This window comes from Scophthalmus maximus, chromosome 12 (assembly GCF_022379125.1).
Source record: "Scophthalmus maximus strain ysfricsl-2021 chromosome 12, ASM2237912v1, whole genome shotgun sequence".
NCBI lineage: Eukaryota > Metazoa > Chordata > Actinopteri > Pleuronectiformes > Scophthalmidae > Scophthalmus > Scophthalmus maximus.
Genome location: NC_061526.1, coordinates 871777 through 892679, shown reverse-complemented (window position 1 = coordinate 892679; position 20903 = coordinate 871777). Strand labels below are relative to the sequence as shown.

At 41.5% G+C, this 20903-nt stretch overlaps 1 protein-coding gene across 1 annotated transcript; it reads left to right on the top strand.

The window, feature by feature from the left end:
- Positions 1-8262: 8262 nt before the first annotated feature.
- Positions 8263-15695, top strand: LOC118315858. The gene is made up of 8 exons (XM_047336345.1): positions 8263-8371; positions 9644-9687; positions 12325-12421; positions 12771-13727; positions 14005-14172; positions 14346-14441; positions 15378-15431; positions 15615-15695. Exons 4-8 carry the CDS (start codon positions 13374-13376, stop codon positions 15693-15695), a joined length of 753 nt encoding a protein of 250 aa, XP_047192301.1. The 5' UTR covers positions 8263-8371; positions 9644-9687; positions 12325-12421; positions 12771-13373.
- The last annotated feature ends 5208 nt before the right edge of the window (positions 15696-20903 follow it).

The following is a 20903-nucleotide window of genomic DNA, read 5'->3' as shown; positions in this document are numbered from 1 at the left end:
ACTTATATCATGAGCATCTTTCTCCCTCTCCCGTTCTCTCCTTCTCCCTAAAATTTTTTTGAGACGATCTACACTGGACTCCTCAATGTGTTTTTTACCTGCCAAAAGAGGAGGGTGGGCAGGGATTGGTGGACTTCGAGAGCTGGACAGCTGCTTTTAGACTACAGTTCATGCAGAGATTTTTATTTGGGAATGATGATGTCGAATGGAGGCCAGTGGCCAGCACTATTTTAAGGGGGGTAGCAGGTCTGGGTCTCGATGCTTCATTGTTTTTTGTGGACTGTGGTTTTGTCCCTTTGTGTAAACTGCCTCATTTTTATCAAGGACTTATTAAAGCGTGGAGACTTTTTAAGTGGTCCAGACTAGGACCTGCAGCATCTCTTTTCTGGCTCCTGGAAGAGCCTCTGGTGTGGGGTTAATCTCTTTCAGTCCAAGATAAATCCCGCCGTGTCCTCCACATGTCCATTCTGTCCACACACGGAGACCATTTGCTGTTATCTGGACTGTCACAGACTGGAACCTCTTTTTAACATTTTAAAAACGGTGTTTTTCGACTGTGGGGAAGTGTTTACGGAGACTGTTTTTATTTTTGGTGCTGGCTAGAGCAAACAAGATGCTAAAAAGTGGCAGTTACTGAATTTTGTGGTTGGTCAGGCCAAACTGTCGATTAATAAAAGCAGGAAAGACAAGATACGAAATGTGTCATGTCTCTGGTAAGAGCCAGAGTGAGAGTGGATTTCAGATTCCACTCTCTGATGAACGACATACAGGAGGTTTTAAACCAGTGGTGTTTCACCACGGCTGTGTGTTCAGTGAAGGAGGGAGAGCTCATCTTTCACTCTGTTTTTATGACCTGATTTATTCTGTTTTTTCAGTTATTTTTTTGTTTTGTGTTGTTGTTGTTGTGTGTGTGTTTTTTTCATTTCATTTGTAGAGGACCGTGATGTTCTCTGGTAAATCTTAATAAACATTGTTTTTAAAAATCAAAAAACTCTCTTTTGTCTCTCTCTCCTTCTCCCACTTTTTCGATCTCTCTCTCTCTGCCCCCATGTATCTACATTACATGTCACTAACTCTGTTTTCTCTCTCTCCTAGTAGATCTGGCCCCAGAGCTGCAGGATCCAAACCCGTCATTATTATTATTAATAACATCATTGTATTTATAAGTGTCAGTTTTCACTAATTATAAGTATCAGTCTGGTAGAAATTAAAGCAACTGTTATACAACCCCCCTACCCCCCGATATTTTTACAGTACATGTCACTAATCCTGTTTGTTGTTTTTTTTTATCTCTCCTAGTGTATCTATGACTCCAGAGCTGCAGGACCCAAACCCGTCATTATTATTGTTGTTATTATTATTATTAATAATATCATCACTAATAATAACAACAACATAATTATATTTTTTAATTATAAGTATCAGTCTGGTAGAGATTAAAGCGGCGGTTGTACAACTGTCCTCTCTCTCTCTTCTCTCCTACTGTCTCTCCTCCCACCCTCTTTCTGCCCACCTCTCCTCTCTTCCTCCTCTCTCTCCTCACCCCAACCGGTCGAGACAGATGACCTCCCACAACTGAGTCTGGTTCTGTCAGAGATTTCTTCCTGTTAAAAGGGATTTTTTTCTCTCCACCGTCGCCAAGTGCTTTGCTCATTGTGGGATTTGTTGGGTTTTCCCTGTAATATTGTAATATTGACCTCACTATGTAAAGTGCCTTGAGACAATGTATGTTGTGATATGGCGCTATATAAATAAAATTGAATTGAATTGAATTAATCATGCTGTCTAATCAGCATCTTGATATGCCACACCTGTGAGCTGGATGGATTATCTCGGCAAAGGAGAAGTGCTCACTAATACAGATTCAGACAGATTTGTAAACAATATTTGAGAGAAACAAGCCTTTTGTGTACATAGAAAAAGTCTTAGATCTTTGAGTTCAGCTCATGAAAAATGGGGGCAAAAACAAAAGTGTTACGTTTATAATTTTGTTCAGTGTATATATATATATATATATATATATATATATATATATATATATATATATATTCTGTGTGTGTGTTTGTGTACATATACTGCCAACGGCACAGGGAGTTGCAGTGTTTTTTCAGGCCCAACACAGCATGTCATGGCAGTAAGGATCAGTCTGTACTCCTCCAGCTGTATTGATGCTCTCTCGAGCCAAACTGGCTTTGACTTCCTGTACTCCTCTCACTGCCAGCCCTCCTGTTTACCTCTGAACCACCTAAATTTACTCATCCTAATGACTGCTTCCTGCTCAACTCTCACTCGCTTTCCTGCCCCCCCCCCCCCCCCCCCCCCGCCACAAACTCTCATTATCTGACTTGCCTCCGGCTGACCTCTGTCTCTTTGACACACAAAAGCAAATGCTAACCTAACATTTTACTTTCGTCTTCATGTGGTAACATGACAACATTCAAAATTATCTCACATCATATCAAGCCAGTGAAACACATTAATGTGATTAAAGTTGACACTGGGGTTATTTGACTATTGTAACATACTCCAGCTTACATAACCTTCTCCAAATCACCATAACCATGTGCAAAATTTAAGATTTGACTGATTAAATATGAAGTTAGCATCCTGATCATAATTTAGTGATGAAATCATACTGTGTCTCATTGTTGACAACATTGTCAGCTGGTGTTAACACTGAATAACACCGGTAGTTTTTGCTTCAGCTGCACATATTACCAAAATGGGCATGCAATTTCTCGGCAGGCACGCAGAACTCTGCAAACTCCTGACACAAGACATGAGAGGATCAGAGTGGACAACAACAACAAAAAAAAGATCCTTTATTATTTCGATATTAACAGCTGCAACAGCGCAGTTGGTCGCATGGTTTTCCCATGCATGGTGACCATCGGTCATAATGCAGTCTAAGGCTGAGGTCATCCACCCTGTGGAGGAGACACAGTTCAGATGTTTGTATCTGTAATGCAATTGTTCTTGTTCTCAACCCAACAGTGACAAACACAGGTAAACTACAAAATTCTTGGAGATTGGACCTATTGATCAGTCAACATGGCTCAACACCCTCTTCACCATGACTTGCCAATCTCACATCTCACCATCAAGCGAGAGATAGCTGATACCTGAAATCATTGACCACAGACTTAATACTCTGTTACTTTTTTAAATAATTGCTTCCATATTATGGTGGAGGAGTCTATGTGTTCCAGGTTGGGTCTTTTTTATTTATTATTATTTTCTTTTATTGAAATACTTTATTTCGAACGTTTAATAAAATAGTAATAAAACTATAAAATAGTGAATTTACATAAAAAAATATCCCAAAAATAAAATAAAATATGCCTACTGTGAACATCACAACCTTTCACAACCCATCCAAAAAGGAGTAGGAGAAGCAACATGCTTATCAGTCCTACCCCCCATTCTATACAATAACAGTTTTAATACAGATAATCAATAATCAATCGTTATCATAACATATTATGATACTTCTGCACCAGTACCTACACCAGTAGTCAGGGGGAAATATAGGACTTATTCCATTGCATTTATTGAACAGCTACAGTAACCAGGTACTTGAAAATTGAAAATACGTGACAAGCTTGAAATGTAATGCAATGCAATATAAAGCCTTTACAAATACGCAGTCTACTCAGGGCTCCTAATCACAGGTTTCAGATGAGTTGTTAGAAGTTTCACCCAAGGGTAATCTGCCCTCTAAATGACGCAGATGGTTTCATTTAAATAGTTTTAAAGAAATTTCAAAACAAGCAATACTTGATAAACAAAGATAAGAGGAACATGCAAATAAAATCTATATTTTTGTGTAGTATAAGTTAGATTTTTTTAATCTTGTGAACCTTTGGAGGTTTCTGATGCCTAAATTGGGAACTAAAGGACTAAACTACATAAATGCATATAAAGCTATGTTTAATTGGTTGCTGCAGTAAATCCTTCTGTAAATATGCAGTATTTTAACATTCTTATGTATTCGTTACAGGGGCATATTACTTCTACTTTTTACTATTTTAACATAAAAATACCAAGCAATGAATTTGCAGAGCCACAGGGTATTATTGGGTAATAATCTAGTGATACTATATAATTTATAGATTGATACATAGGTTTGTATGCTAATAACCTAGCATAAAAACCTGATGTTCTACATCTGTCTTTTTGTATCCTCCCAAACTGTATGTTGCATAATTTATTTTGGGGATCCATCTTGACAGAAAAGCAGTTATTTATGCACATTTTTCATCAGTGTTTTGTCATCACATTTTTTTCATCAGTATGTTGATGAATGGAGATGATCAGAGTGTCCAAGGTGAATGATGCAGCACCAGGTTTTCCCGCATGAATGTGACACTGGTATAACGTGAAAGCCATCAGAGTAATGAGGTGACAACCCGACCTGTACTCATCTGTCTCTATTTGTCTGCTTTGTCCTCTGCACACCACTGGCTGCTACCTTTCATTTCACTTTCTAAAATGTTCCTGGACCATGAAGAGCAAGGTTATCTAATTGTTGAAATAATTGACAGATTCTCTCTGCTTCTGTTAGTGAGTTCTAACCAGACATCACATTTGTCACCACTGATGACTACAGTTTTCTAATTAAAAATTGAGATAATAATAAATTGTACTCTTCAATATATCAGACCTGTTAATTTCAGCTTGAGCTAGCAACAAGCCTATAGCCTCACCACGGTCGCAATGTTCATTAAAACCCACAACACAGAGCGAAAATGTCAAATGTTTCACGATGGTGGCAGTTGAGGAGAGGTCATGCGGTTATTGCAAATCAAAAGTAGCGTCACACACTCACAAATGTTATATGTTTAACTGACAGTCGTGTAAGGATTGTGGACCACATCATATTGAAGCATAACTCTGGGGGAGGTTCCCATGAAAGCCACAGTAGTCTCCATAATTCTTAAATGGAAAAAGTTTGGAACAAGCAAGAACTGGTTGTCCGGACAAACTGGCAATCAGGGGAGAAGAGCCTTGGTAAGAGAGGTCACCAGGAAGCTGATGGTCACTCTGGTTGGGCTCCAGAGATAATGTGTGGAGATGGAAAACAAGGATGGCCACCACTGCAACAGTGACCAGATGGAAGCCTTTTACTCAGTGAAAAGTGTTTAAAGAACTGTGAGAAACAAGGTCATCTGGTCTGATGGAACCAAGTTTGCCCTCACTTTTTAGCAACTTGTCTGGAAGAAACCAGGCACCACTCATCACCATCCTAATGGTAAAGCATGGTGGTGGGAGCATGAGGCTGTGGGGGTGGGGGTTTTTTCAGGGGTAGAGAGAGAGTCTCTGGTCAGTTTTGAAGGAAACTGAATGGTACAGAGAATGTTTAAAGAAAACCTGGTCCAGAGCAATCACAAACATAGACTGGCCCAAAGGTTCACCTTCAGACAGGACAATGACCTTGAGCAGCTGGTATAGCTTAGTGGGTTACACCACTATCATCCCAGTGTGGATCAGTAAAATTAATTGAATGTCATGGAATGTAAAATCACACAGCAAAGACATTGCAGGAGTGGCTTAGAGACAACCCTGTGAATGTCCTTGAATGACCGATTCAGTGCCTTGAAATTAAACCCAATTTAACATTTCTGGAATGAGCTGGAAATGGGTGCTCACCAAGGGTCCCCATTCGACCTGACAGCTCGAGAGAGGATCTACAGAGAATGATGAGCAACAGTCAAGCCGTCCATAAAGCCGGCTGATAAAAATCCTTTTTCTGATTTTGTTAAATTGCACTGTACACAAACCATGTTGCAGCTCTTTGCTTAGATTGGACTGTACCTCAATGGCTACACACTTGGCAGCTGCCCAAATCTGATCTGCTCTGTCTGCATTCACGTGAATTGAGACAGTTATTATCTGTTGGATAATGATCAGTTCTGTGTGCTTTGTTTCTGTGTAATCGAGACGAGGTTGGCTATAATAACACGGTGTGCAACATCATGGGGTGTGTGACATTTACCTAATGCCACACACAGTTAACAAACATTCCACCACTTACTCAGTGTACTATTCTCTGACCTACTTATTACAAAGCAAAAAGTATATAAATAAATAAATAAAAAAAAGAATGAATAATGACAGCAATGACATTTAAACAACTCACCACTATGGTTCGTGTGCTCAGCCTAGTGTGACATTTCCATAATGAGTCAAATAAGAGCCACCATTGTGGCCAGGGTGGCTCAGTGGATAGAGCAGGCACGCATATACTTCGAGGTTTATGCCTCGACGCAGAGGTCCAGGGTTCGTTCTGACCTGTGACGATTTACTGCATGTCTTCCCCCCTTTCTCACCTAGCTTTCTTGTCAAATTAAAGGCAGAAAAAGCCCCAAAAAATAATCTTAAAAAAATAAGAGCCACCATTTCTCTGTAACATTCTGAATGGCAGTCGGCTCTGTTTATCAGGAAGACGCAACTGGAGTTAAGAATTACTGATCACAAAGGTGCAGGGAGATGGTCTCCCTGAAGTCATTTCAGCTTGACAGTTTATATTACAGGAAATGCAGGGGTGGAGGCAATGAATTACATTAACTCTTGTTACGTTAACACCAATTATTACTCTTAAGCACCGTAAGTTTCAAGTATTTCACTTCATTACATTTATAGTCTCAATTGTTTACAGTGTAAAAACAAGTCACATGATGAAGTCATAATAAACTGTGAGAATTAATGAATTCTGATCAACCGCTGCAGCAGAGTAGGAGCAGCTGAAGAGTCCATGGCTGCTGGAGGGCAGAACTCTGTGTTCAGAGAGGTCTATGTTCAAAAGTGTTGAATTAAAAATATTATTAAAGAGGTTCACATTTCCTCAGGATAGGTAGGATAAAAACAAAATAGTTTTAATCAATGATTTAATGGACCACCCGGTGAGCATGCTAAATATCTTTCTAAATGCTCTTAACACTCTGCTGCTCATCGACCTTCACTGGCCACCCATGACTGCCGGAATCAAAATTAAAGCCTAGGACATTCACTTACAGAGCAACTGTCTGCACGCATCTATTTGAACTCAGTCACACAGGCGTATGCTCCTTGTCAGCCATATTTTCTTATTGAACAGATGTAGCATGTTTTTCTTACTTTAACTCCTGCTACTGTACTGTAATCAACCACACCACTAATAAAGATGATTAAAACAACGGTGAACAGTGATGGCATCCCTACAATGTTTTGTTCTGTACTTCATTGTAAATATTTAGCTAATCCCTAATCTCTAATAATGTAGTTGTCACGGCTCGTGCTGCAAAGCAAAACGTGGTGCAGCGGAGGGGGAGGGAGCAGGAGTCGTTGGACTTTGAATTCTGAGACTAAAGCCCCTTTCACACTGGCCAAAAAACCTGTTTAAACCCGCTAACACCTGGGTCAAATGACTCTGCAATAAACCCGGGTAATAATTGGCTTACCCTCCAATCGGCATTGATGTGAATGTCACACACGGGTGAACATGCTAATTTGCTTAGATCGGACTGTACCTCACTGGCTACACACAGAGGCAATGGAGGCTTGTCTCCTCCGTCGGTAACTGCTGTTACCTCAGAATCCAGATCATCGATTAGGTATAGAATGGGGCACTTTATTTCAACCCTTCGGCAGACATAAACAGCCTCATCGGGCGGTCTCTCACTTCTCACAGTGGCCACAAACTGTTGGTAACATGGATGGATGTGCAGAGCCCATTCTCACTGTTGCTGCAACTACGTACACACAACAACAGCACAGGGCCAACCTTCTTCTTTCATACACACAAACTTCAATACCCAGAAAGCCACCTGCTTAAAGGGCCAGGCTTGGCTTGTAACTGCGCTGAGTTTGTATTCTATGAAAGAGTGACAAGTACAAGATATAAGGTGACGTTGCCCACCAGCTACCATGCTGGCTGCTTTCTGTTGTTTACTACACTGTTCTTTTTCTTTGTTTTATGGCGCGCACTGCTCTTTACCGCTACCTTTGACCGCCACCTATCACTACACTGTCTTCCTGCAGGCGATCATCAGACCCTCACTGTAAGCCCGAACAGTAAAAGCTTGTTAAAGAAAATGGGTTGTGTTAACTCAAACATTTATAAAAGTTAATTCACCTCTATTTTTCTCAGTCATAAGAACACATTTTTAATTTTAAGTTTACAGTGCTCAACCACTTTAATTAATTTTTGTCAATGTACTCAAATAGTTCAGGTTATCCCTCTGACGTCACGCATGTGCGTACGTGCTTCTTCACCGAGCCTGTGGAAAAGCCCGCCATTGCTGCTGCTCGCAGTGGAAGAGAAATGCGACAAGAAGATTGCAACTTTTGAACAACTTGGAAAAAGTATATTTCGAAGCTAAAGGATAATTTGGTGAGTTATGTGTTTATTTAGCACCATATTTTATTGTTGTGTTTTATTATTTTCTGCATCAAATGCATTTAGTCTGTCAGCAGTTATTTCATGCATTTGAAAAGGGAATGTGATTTGAGGTGAGGTAAGCTTAACACTTTACCAGTAGGGCTGCAACGATTAGTCGACGTTGTCGACAAAAATCGATGACAAAATTAGTCCCCGACAAATTCAATTGTCGGTTATTGTCGGTTATGTCATCACACGGCTTTTTTCCCGCTGTGGCGCTTAACAGCATAATTTTTTTAGCCGGAGCGAGACGTCTGAGCGCTGAACGCAACACGCCCCCTGAAGATAGTTGCTGAAAACACTTTATTTTACTGTACTGCTAAAGAAAACAGTGATACTCTTGGACTTCACTGTGATTTATTATCCGATTAGTCGACTTATCGTTTCAATAATCAATGACTAGTCGACTATCAAAATAGTCGTTAGTTGCAGCCCTATTTATCAGCCTAATATCCGCATCGTCACATGTTAAAAATAGTTAAAAAGTGGAAGCCAGTTTATTTAGAATTTTTTCCCCATCTTGAAGTGGAAAGTGTATTTTGTGTAAAAGTTTTCTGGAGATTTTTTTTTTTTTTACAAATGTTACCACAAAATGTTGGCCTGACATGTCTGTGCATGTTTTAGGAGAGTTAATAGTTTGCGAAGAGGTTTTAATGTTACATTCATTTCATGCAATAACGTTAATGCTGTAATGTTACCATTGTGCTCTGCATTTTTGTAAGGCAAGTTAACGATATAATTTAGGTTTGTAATCAGTGTGGGAAATAACTAACGTTATCACTGTCGGCGAAGTCCAAAGTCACCGGTCTGTACGTCTTAACCTGACTTCCAAACAGTTAGGCTAAGGATTTAAACATTCAAAATAATGTTAAGGAAAAAAAAATTAAAGTAAGGTCTCTTCTCAAGCAGAGAGAGCCTTTTGTTTATATCTTTGTCTATTGATATAAGGACATTTGGAAGATTTTTTTCTTTCTATGGATAACTAAGGACTTTATTTCGTCACAGAGGTTAAATGCATTCACGTTAATTAACTTGTTTAACTAGTTTGGAATAAAGCAAAGCTTCAGGAAGACATGCATTGGCTGCCTGCACTCTGTCACATTTCATTAAATGCCTGTAATGTTAGCTAAGTTGTAAGTGTTAAATGCTTACAACTTATTGTCCATAGTGCTTTTGTGAATGTGTTGCAACCTAAGTAACGTTTCAATCTTCTTTTTTATTAAGGCTGAAGCTGAACCAACTGACTGATTTACGGAGTCTTCTATCTGGTATGTTGGGCATAGTTACTAAAATGTGAATCAATGCACAACACTGAAAATCATCAAAAAACTGTTCTAAATTGTTTTCATTATGCATGTTAGAGTTGTGAATTGGATTGGGGATAATATTGTTTAATTTTCCAATGGCTTGGAAGTGTAAACATTGTGCTGCAGTCTTTGATAAAAGTGCAAAGTTGCTTGAACACTATCATTTACAACATAGCAATGTTTCCTCAGTCAGTCCTTTGCCTTGTCTGTATGATGACTGTATCTGCACATTTCAGTCAGTAAATGCATTGAAAATTCACCTAACACGGTTACATAGTCAGACACCTAAGCCTAATGAAAATCAGGTGGGATGTGTGTCATTCATCTGTCCTGTGTGTGGATTCAATCAGCCGTTTAATGATCAAAGTCTTCTTAGTCATTTCAGGACACATTTAAAACAACATGAGATGGTGGATTGCCCATTCAAATATTGTCACTACCGTACTAATGTGTACTCATCATTCAATGCCCACAAAAGTAGGAATCATCCAGACTGTGATGTGTCAGATTTTAGGGATGATATTGTCTTGACAGAGACCAACAGCCAACCCATGCTGAGTCAAGTTGAATCTGATCACGCTGGTCCGTCTCAGAATTCTCCTGAGCAGGATGCTTTTGAGTGTTATCCTCTTGAGTCAACAGATGACACTGGTGGATTGCAAACTCATTGAGAAATAATTTGGCTTCTTTGTTCTTGAAAATGAACAGTGTTCTTCATGTATCAGAGATGGCTATACAGGACATAGTTGAAAATTTGGTGCAAATATTCTCATTGTCCAAACCTCTCGTCAGAGACTCTGTCATCAGGATTTTTCAAGAGCATAATCAGTCAATCAGTGATGCCGTTCTTCATGAATTAGTTGAAGCTATCATGAAAAGTAATGTTTTTTTCAGTGCTACTTCAGAAGGTGCAGAACTGTCCACTGCTAAGCGGAGGAAAACATTTGTAAGGAGTAACTACCCTCTGGTTATGCCAGTGCAATATACTGTTGATTCCAGTGGACACACAGCAGTGTATGTTCCAATACTACAGATGCTTCAAACAATGTTTAAAAATACTGATCTCCTTGACAAGATTCAAGAAACCAAGCTATCACCACCTGGAATGTACTTGTCTCATGAAGATGAAACATATTTTAAAGAAAATCAGTTATTGTCAGAAGCAGGAGAGCTGATTTTGTATGTGGATGACATTAAACTGGCTAATCCTTTGGGCACATCTAGAAGGATCCACAAGCTTTGTGCAGTATACTGGTTGCTTGGCAATGTACCTAGTCAGTATAGGTCCAACCTGCATGTCATACAGCTAGCTCTGCTGTGCAAAGTACCTGATCTGCAGAAGTGTGGTTATCAAAGTGTTCTTTCACCTTTGTTAAAAGACTTGTGCACTCTCGAGGAGGATGGCATTTTCATTGAAACAGTTGGTCAGTGTATCAGGGGTACTGTGTTGTGTGTCGCGGCTGATAATTTGGCTGCCCATGGTCTTGCAGGCTTTGTGCAGTGTTTCAGAGGACACTATGTCTGCAGATTCTGTTGCTGTAGTAGAGACCAGATGCAGTCCAGTGAAGTCTCTGAAGGGGAGTTTAGCATGAGAACCAGAGCCAGTCATGATCTTCATGTTCAGAATGTTGTGCAAGGAGAAAATGCAACACACTTTGGTGTTACGGGTGAGTGTGCTCTCAGCAAGGCATTGCTGCATTTTCATCCCATTGCTGGTTTCCCACCTGATATACTTCATGACCTGTTTGAGGGTATTGTGCCAGTTGAGTTGGATTTGTGCATTCATCAGATGATTCGTCTTAAGTATTTCACTCTTGAATATCTAAACACAAAAATTCGCACATTTCCATATCAGCACTCCGATAGGCTCGATAAACCACAACTAATTCCAAAGAATTTTGCAGCCAAACAAAGCATTGGTGGGAATGGGCATGAAAATTCGACTTTGCTGAGGTTATTCCCTCTTATGGTAGGTAGTCAAGTCCCTGAAGGAGATGAAGCATGGGCTATATTGATGGACCTTAAAGAAATCGTGCAGTTGGTGTTGTCTCCATCTTTCACTGAAGAATCCATTGGGTACATGCAGACTAAAATAAGTGATCACAGACAGGGTCTTCAAACCGTGTTCCCGGACTTTAAGCTCCGACCCAAGCATCATTACGTTGAGCACTACCCAGAACTAACAAAACGTTTTGGGCCTCTTGTTCACCTATGGACCATGAGATTCGAGGGAAAACATCGCTTTTTCAAAAGGGTGATACATGACACACACAATTTCAAGAATGTCTTGAAAACTCTCGCTACCAGGCATCAGCACATGATGGCTTATCACTTCAGTACGCCATCATTTTTCAGACCCCATACACAAGCCTCAAGTGTCACCTCTGTCCAAGTTGCCACACTGCCTCAAGTGGCAAAAGACTTCATAGAGACAAAGACAGATAGCCAAAACATATACAGTACATCGAAGGTCTCCATTAATGGCACAGAGTATGCAAATGGAATGTTTGTTTCTGCAGGCCACACTGGGGGACTTCCAAAATTCAGCAGGATTGAGCACATACTGCTTGTGAATAATTCTGTTTCCTTTCTTTGCAGGAGCTACGAGTGCTGGTACAGTGAGCATTTGAGGTCATTTGAGTTGACGTCCTCAGACAACTTCTCTGTGAATCAGCTGTCACAGCTAAATGATACAGTATGTCTCCCAGCATACCATATTGATGGGCATTTGATATTGACACAAAACAGATTTATTTCTATCAGAGATGTACAGGATTAACATGTTTTTGGAAGTGAGGACCTGTACGGTCACATTGAGTATTGTGAAGAAAGTTAACACTGATGTTATATCACAGTCAATATGCCATTAGTGACTCTGCCCAACATGACAAGCTAGAAAGACTGATTAACTGTTTGCATTTCAGGTTAATGATACTTAATCCAAAGCAATGCTATTTTTCATCTAAAATTTACCGGAAAGTGACTGAATTTGTTTTGAACAAACCCCAAATGGTTGTTCTTCATTTATCCATTCTCTTGCATAGGACATGGCAGCTCAGATCTTCCTACTTCATGTCCATACCTCCATGGACATTGTCAGGAAGATGACTTTATCTTCACGCCCAGAATCTGTGGATGAGCTAAAAACAATGATAAAAGAAAAGTTGAAGCTAGACTATGACTTTAGCCTATCATACCAAGATCCAGACTTTGACGGGCAGTTATGTTCCCTTGTAGACATTGAGGAGCTTCCACAGAAGGCTGTACTAAAAGTTGTTAGGTCTGAGAGTGATGCCAGTTCAGTAGCATCAGATGACACAATAATATTGCCCCATGCCATCACTCCAGACAGGACTGAGAGATGGCCTGATGTTTTTCCAGTGCCTGCTTTTTCCTACGAGGTAGAACTCATACTCAGTGACGGAAGTGTTACATATGAGAGGACAGGGAAAACTGTTAAGTTATCTAGGGGACAAAAGCACAACATACTTGAGACCATAGCAGCCAAAATGCATAGCTTCAAAGCATACCCCAACGATTAGGAATTTTCACTGGTAGCCGAAGCGCTTGTCTCGAAGCATCCTTGTCTAAAAGAGCCAGGCTCTCGGACAGGATGGTAGGGTTGGAAAAATAGTCTCAAGTTTAAGATGGGGAACTACCGCTCTAAGTTGACTCGGGCAGGATTTCATGAGGTAGCTGGGAATTCTGGAAAGAGGAGTAGAAACAATCCAGACAGACAACCACCCCACACTAACATCAAAAGACCAAAGAGGGCAGAAGTGAATTTTCTCCCTAATTTCCCAAGAGGTGAAGATGGTGCAAGTCTTGAGCAATTCAGACTACAAATTGTAGATGAAGTTCAGAGGAGTGACAAAAACCTTACCCTGATTGCAAAGTTAATGCAGACCACCTTTGCCCTGCGGCGCAAAGAGGTCATCAATGAAGACCTACCTGTTGGAGAGATCCTGGAACGCTGGCCTGCCCTTAAAATAGAGTCACAGGTAAAAATATTTTCCTAAGTCGACCTATTTGATCAGATGTATTACATTTATTTTCTCCTGTGTGACTGTCAGTGATAAATTTAACAGTTTTACAACCGTGGCATATGATTTGGCAGTGTTAAAATCTGCATGTTTTTCCCAAAATCTGACATTACTGTGTGACATTACTGGGCAATAGCGTAGCATGTTTGGTTGCTGTCTGTATCTAATTTTAACTTTCTACAGGGCCACATATACAGTACACTCTCACTTAAACAGTAATGTCATATTTGTGCAGGTCTGTGCCGAGTTTCACAGAATTGCAAACATCAACCTGAAGAACCACTTCTATGCAGAGTTGGACCGACATGCTCCCCGTCTTCAGAGCTTGTTCAGGAAGAAAGCTGCACGCACAGGGAAAGTAGCTGATGTTCTGGGTCAGCTCTTTCGCACTTATGACATCCAGGTTAGTTGATTATGCTTCTTAGTGACTGATAGTAATATTACAGTTGATTTTGGTTTAACTGTTTTAGAAACCCTCATTTCTTCTGACATGAGAGAACTCTTTATTGTGAGAGTATTGTGTGGCTACGATCTTAAGAATCCTAAGTGAAGCAAAAATATGTTCTCATGCTCAAGGAACAAGTTGACGTCCATGTCAGACGTGCTGCTGTCCTCCGTGCACTTCCAGCATATCTACAGGAGGATGACTCCGGATTTGTGAAGCAGTGGGAGGTGAGTCATTAATAGTTTTGAATTAGAATTTTGGTCAGTTGATCTTGGAAAAAAACTATTTATTTTTGTCAAAGAGTTACATTGTTTCAGTTGCTTGGGAAGAAAATTCTCTTATTTTTTCTTAGTTAAATTTAGAATTAAAAAAAAATGTTTGCAAAAGTATGAGCTGTCCTGGTGTCATCAAAAGCTTAATTTTGTCAGTGAGGAAGAAGTCATCAAATGTGTCTTTATCACTCTGATTTCATTCAGGTTCCAGTTGCAGGGTTTTGAGTATTACCATAAGAATTGTAGTTATTGTAGGGTATAGAATGGATGCAAATCAGAAAACAAAAAACATGCATCGTCATATTCAACAGGTATTGAATATGATCCCACCTTACTTCAACAGTGTTGAATATGATGCCCACTTATGGATGTCTTTGAAATTAAGCTCTTTAGGTTTCTAAATGTGTATGTCCGAATGATTAATACTTTCTAAATTGTATTACAATTACATAAGATCTGTTCCAGGCTTCATTGGTAAGTTCTGAGCAGCACATGATATAAAATGTTGTGCAGCTATTTCTCAGTGACTTTCTGTTGTCACAAAGGAAGTAGAATGAAATACACAAGTTTATCGAGGTCAATATATAACTACATTAAAAAAAATATTATTTTCTTGTTGCTGTGATGGGGAAAATATCAAATTGACTTGAAAGCACATTCTTGCAAAATGCTGCACTCGAAGCAACATTGAAGATAAACATGAGTTTTATATTATATTTTATATTGACATACACATTTCACCTCTAAAACAATTACATTTATCAAAAGTGATTTTTTTTTACAGTTCTCTTTAAATGTCTTCTGATATATCACTGATGCATTTTTCAGCAAACAGATTCTTGAGAAAGCTTTGGCAATTTGGGTTAACAGTTCTCTTCTTGTCTTCTTCAGGTGTCACAGTCTGATGAACCAAACATTGACGACCTATCGGTTGGGCTCCTGTTGGTCAGTGCGAATTTAACAGATGCCACATTTTTCTGTCCAGACAGGACTGCTGTTGTGCTTGAGGGTAACACAGTTATGGATTTTACCACATTTGCTGATGCATTTGTCATGCTTTTTGCACTGATTTATGCCCTGCATCTAAGTTACCCAAAAGACTTGGCCAACACATTTGATTTTACCCAGAAAGTCTTGATGGGCCTAGATGATGGAAAGTTGAAGCCTAGGGTGTTGAGCCTTAAAAATGACCTGATGAAAGTGGAGTAATCTTAACGTGTGAACAAAGCTGACAAAGTTGGTCCTTTTATTTGACTTTTAATATTCACATGTACTACTGTCATTTTCCTGTGGAGGTTGGGGGCATTGAACCCGAGTGGGAAATGTTCAAAGCTTCCATTGCTGAAGCTGCGGCGGTGAGCTGTGGTCTCAAGGTCTTAGGTGCCTCAAGGGGCCGTAACCCTCGAACTCCGTGGTGGACACCGGTGGTCAGGGAAGCTGTCCAACTGAAGAAGGAGTCCTTTAGGGATATGTTATCCCAGAGGACTCCGGAAGCAGTTGCAAGGTACCGACGGGCCCGAAGGGCTGCAGCCTCTGCCGTGTCAGAGGCAAAACAGCGGATGTGGGAGAAGTTCGGAGAAGTCATGGAGAAGGACTTTAGGTCGGCACCAAGATGCTTCTGGAAAACCATTCGACATCTCAGGAGGGGGAAACGGGGAACCATCCACTCTGTGTACAGTAAGGATGGGACACTGTTGACCTCAACTGAGGAGGTAATCGGGCGGTGGAAGGAGCATTTTGAGGAACTCCTGAATCCGACTAACACGCCCTCTATGGTAGAGGCAGAGCTGGAGGCTGATGGAGGATCATCGTCAATTTCCCTGGCGGAGGTCACTGTGGTAGTCAAACAACTTCACAGTGGCAAAGCCCCAGGGGTTGATGAGATCCGCCCAGAAATGTTGAAAGCTTTGGGTGTGGAGGGGCTGTCTTGGTTGACACGTCTCTGCAACATTGCGTGGAGGTCGGGTACAGTGCCAAACGAGTGTCAGACCGGGGTGGTGGTTCCCCTGTTCAAAAAGGGGGACCAGAGTGTGTGTGCCAATTACAGGGGTATCACACTTCTCAGCCTCCCGGGTAAAGTCTACTCCAAGGTGCTGGAAAGGAGGGTTCGGCCAATAGTCGAACCTCAGATTGAAGAGGAACAATGTGGATTCCGTCCTGGACGTGGAACAACGGACCAGCTCTTTACCCTTGCAAGGATCCTGGAGGGGGCCTGGGAGTATGCCCATCCAGTCTACATGTGCTTTGTGGATTTGGAGAAGGCGTATGACCGGGTCCCCCGGGAGATACTGTGGGAGGTGCTGAGGGAGTATGGGGTGAGGGGGTCACTTCTTGGGGCCATCCAATCCCTGTATACTCAAAGCAATAGCTATGTCCGGGTTCTCGGCAGTAAGTCGGATTCGTTCCCGGTGGCGGTTGGTCTCCGCCAGGGGTGCGCTTTGTCACCAATCCTGTTTGTGATATTCATGGACAGGATATCGAGGCGTAGTCGTGGTGGGGTGGGGTTGCAGCTCGGTGGCCTGGGGATCTCATCACTGCTTTTTGCAGATGATGTGGTCCTGATGGCACCATCGGTCTGTGATCTTCAGCACTCACTGGATCAGTTCGCAGCCGAGTGTGGAGCGGTTGGGATGAGAATCAGCACCTCAAAATCTGAGGCCATGGTTCTCAGCAGGAAACCGGTGGATTGTCTACTCTGGGTAGGGAATGAGCCCTTACCTCAAGTAAAGGAGTTTAAGTACCTCGGGGTCTTGTTTGCGAGTGAGGGGACAATGGAGCGTGAGATTGGCCGTAGAATTGGAGCAGCCGGGGCGGTATTGCACTCGCTTTGCCGCACCGTTGTGACAAAAAGGGAGCTGAGCCGGAAGGAAATCTTGTAATCTGAGCAAACTTTTTTTCTAGCGCTTGTGGGTTACGGGGCTGAAATATGTCAACGTACGCTCGGTTTGGAGCGGTGCTGTGGTGGTTCCACGTTTCTAGGACTTTGGTGCACTCTGCGGGAACGTGTCCACTTGCAATTCAAAATGAATGGTGTTTAAAAGTGGCAATTTTGTCTCCGAAGGGCCCCGTCTTTTGAGGGGGGGCCCAACGCGCGCACTCCGAGTTTCATCGCGTTTCGGGTGCAGTTGGACAAAAATAGGAACTGGGGGCCCCTGGGGCCAAAGCCCTTGGTGTCGGCACATGAGTTTTGGGGCAATTGGACAATTGGCCACTGGGGGCCCCTGGTACCCCCCCCCCCCCCCCGGAGTCGGCAAGTGAGTTTTGGGCGAAAGGGGCAAATTCCCAAAAGTGGACAAAAAGTCCTCCAATTGGACATATTTACTGTACTACTATGATAAGTTATGCATATAACCCCAATCCCCTAAATTATGCATATAACCCCAATCCCAGAAAGGGGTTATAGCACCACCGTCAGGAACAGTTCCCGCCGGCACACTCGAGCGTACAAATTATGATACTTTGCGCAGCCACTTGACTCCCTAGCTGGGACGCAAGTCCATCGTGACGACTTTTGCCCACTGGCTGGATATTGCCCATTCATTGTCAGCCAGAAAGTGGAAGATTCCCTTGCCTCAGCATCTCAGCCGACTTTCACCCATCCACACACTCATCCTCTTCCTTCCAGCTCCCCGCTATTTCAGAAATCACAGAAATCACCTGGAAATCCAAACCATCCACTTGTCAACTTGACCCCCTCCCCACACAACTTGTTAAAAGCCTGCCTTCCCTCCCTGGTCCCCCTCATTTCTGCTATCATCCACTCCTCTCTCACCACTGGAACTGTCCCTACATCCTTCAAAACTGCTGCCATTACCCCAATTTTAAAAAAACCTGGTGCCGACCCCTCCAACTTCAACAAATTCCGTCCTATATCCAATCTACCCTTCATCTCCAAAATCCTTGAAAAAACAGTTGCCTCTCAATTCCATTCTCACCTATCCCACAATAACCTGTATGAACAGTTCCAATCCGGTCTCCACCCAATCCATAGCACTGAAACAGCACTTATCAAAATCATCAAAGACCTCCTTATGGCAGCTGATTCTGGACTCCTCACCATCCTCATCATCCTTGACCTCAGTGCAGCCTTTGATACCATCTGTCACACCACCCTCCTCAACAGGCTATCTTCCATCGGCATCACCCACACTCCGTTAGACTGGTTCACATCTTCGTCTCTGGCCGCACTCAGTTCATTCAACTCAAGTCTTTTAAATCCATTCCCTCCTCCGTCACTTCAGTGTGCCCCAGGGCTCTGTCCTTGGGGCCCCTACTCTTCATCATTTACCTCCTTCCCCTCTGCAACATCTTCCGCAAATTTAACATTAATTTCCACTGTTATGCTGACGACACCCAGCTCTACCTTTCCTCCAAACCCTCGTCCACTCTCCCGCCCACCTCCCTTACTGATTGCATCTCTGAAATAAAAACCTGGTTCACCCAAAATTTCCTCAAATTAAACAGTAATCAAACCGAGGTTCTATTCATTGGCACCAAATCCACCTTATCCAAAACCGACAGTTTTTCTCTCACTATTGATAACTCCTCCGTTTCACCCTCCCCCCAGGTTAAGAGTCTGGGTGTCATCCTTGACAGCATACTATCCTTTCAACCCCACATCAATAACATTACCCGGTCTGCCTACTTCCACCTACGAAACATCAATCACCTCCGCCCCTCCCTTACCCCCCACACTGCCGACATCCTTGTCCACAGTCTCGCCACTTTCCGTCTGGATTACTCTAACTCTCTCCTCTTCGGCCTCCCTCACAAATCCCTCCATAAACTTCAACTGGTCCAGAATTTTGCTGCCCGCATCATAACTCGAACACCCTCCATCCACCACATCACTCCTGTCCTCCAACAGCTCCTCTGGCTCCCGGTCCAGTTCCTTATCCAATTTAAAGTACTCCTGTTTACATTCAAGGCCATCCACAACCTCATATTTGTCTGATCTCCTCCAGGGCCCCACTCCCACCCGCTCCTTCAGATCCTCTTCCTCCATACACCTGTTTGTCCCCTCTGCCCGTCTCACCACCATGGGGAGCAGAGCATTCAGCTGCTCTCCTCCCCGTCTCTGGAATTCATTACCACCCCAACTTAGAAACATCAATTCACTCCCCCATTTCAAATTGCAACTCAAAACACATCTGTTTAAAACTGCCTATTCCACTTGATGTCAATTGCTCTGCCTCTTTCTGTTGTTTTTATTGTTGTTGTTTTCTTAATTTTTTTGCCGTTTTTAATGTCTTATGTATCCCTGTACGGTGTCATTGAGTGCCGAGACAGGCGCCTTTAAATAAAATGTATTATTATCATGATTAAAGATTTGAATGTCTTTGGTTTCTTCTTCATTCACTGACTCGTTTGTTGTCGTCTCTTGTGAAGGATTCTGGTTTTCATCGGGGTAAAACCCCTGAGACACAGTTGACATGTAATCATCCTCAAGACTTTCTGGTAAACACTTGTTGAGCAGTATGATTTTGTAAGTTGCACCATCAAGATTGTCAACAAGATTGGACATTTCTGTGTTAACTTCAGTAACTATGTGAGAGAGCACACAGTTCTTTTTTAAGAAAATATTCAGAAAACGACCATCACGTCTAAGAGATTGCTTTACTTTTTCTCCTTTGTATACATGAACAGTAATTTCCTGAACAGGTGTTTTTAGTGCAGGGTTTCTCATTATTTTCACTATATTTTTACCCCCCTTTGATAACACTAAATGTCACAAGATCATCAGAGGACCCCTTACTGCAGGGACGAACAGAGACACTCCCAGGTTGCTTTGGCTTACCTACAGTATTGATATACTTGATAGTTAAATGCTCATTTTTAATAAAGCTACATGGAAAGTGTGAACTGATAGCTTTGCCATCTCTTACAACAACAAGCTCTTTGTCATTTTTATTTTTTGCAATTCCTCTAAATTGTGAACTTCTTTTCAGTGAGTCCTTAACAGTTCCTAAATGGTTGTAGGTAACAGACATGGGCATCTTCCCTTTTAAGTACTACTCAAATTAATGTGTTGTATGTGGTTCCTAAGAATGAAAAAAAATGGTATTCAATTGAATGAATCAAGAGGTTGTTAACCAATACTTAAGTAAAACGTCACAAAGGAAGAATACGTAAGTTTCCTTCAATTATAGTTTTTATTTGCAAACAGTAAAAAACAAAATATGACAAACCTTTGCAACAAGTTGTAAATTACTATATTGACTGTTCTCCACATTCTGTTTGTCTGTTTATTCTTTACGAAAGAGAAATGTAATTAAAACTAATACCTGATAACTTGCATGCTTCCGTTTTTGTAATTCTTTGATAAGAGATACAAAAAAGGTGAAAAAACAGAAAATCTGTGATTACAATACAGCTTTAGTTAATCTAGTAAGACGTGAATGTACTTTTCATTTCACT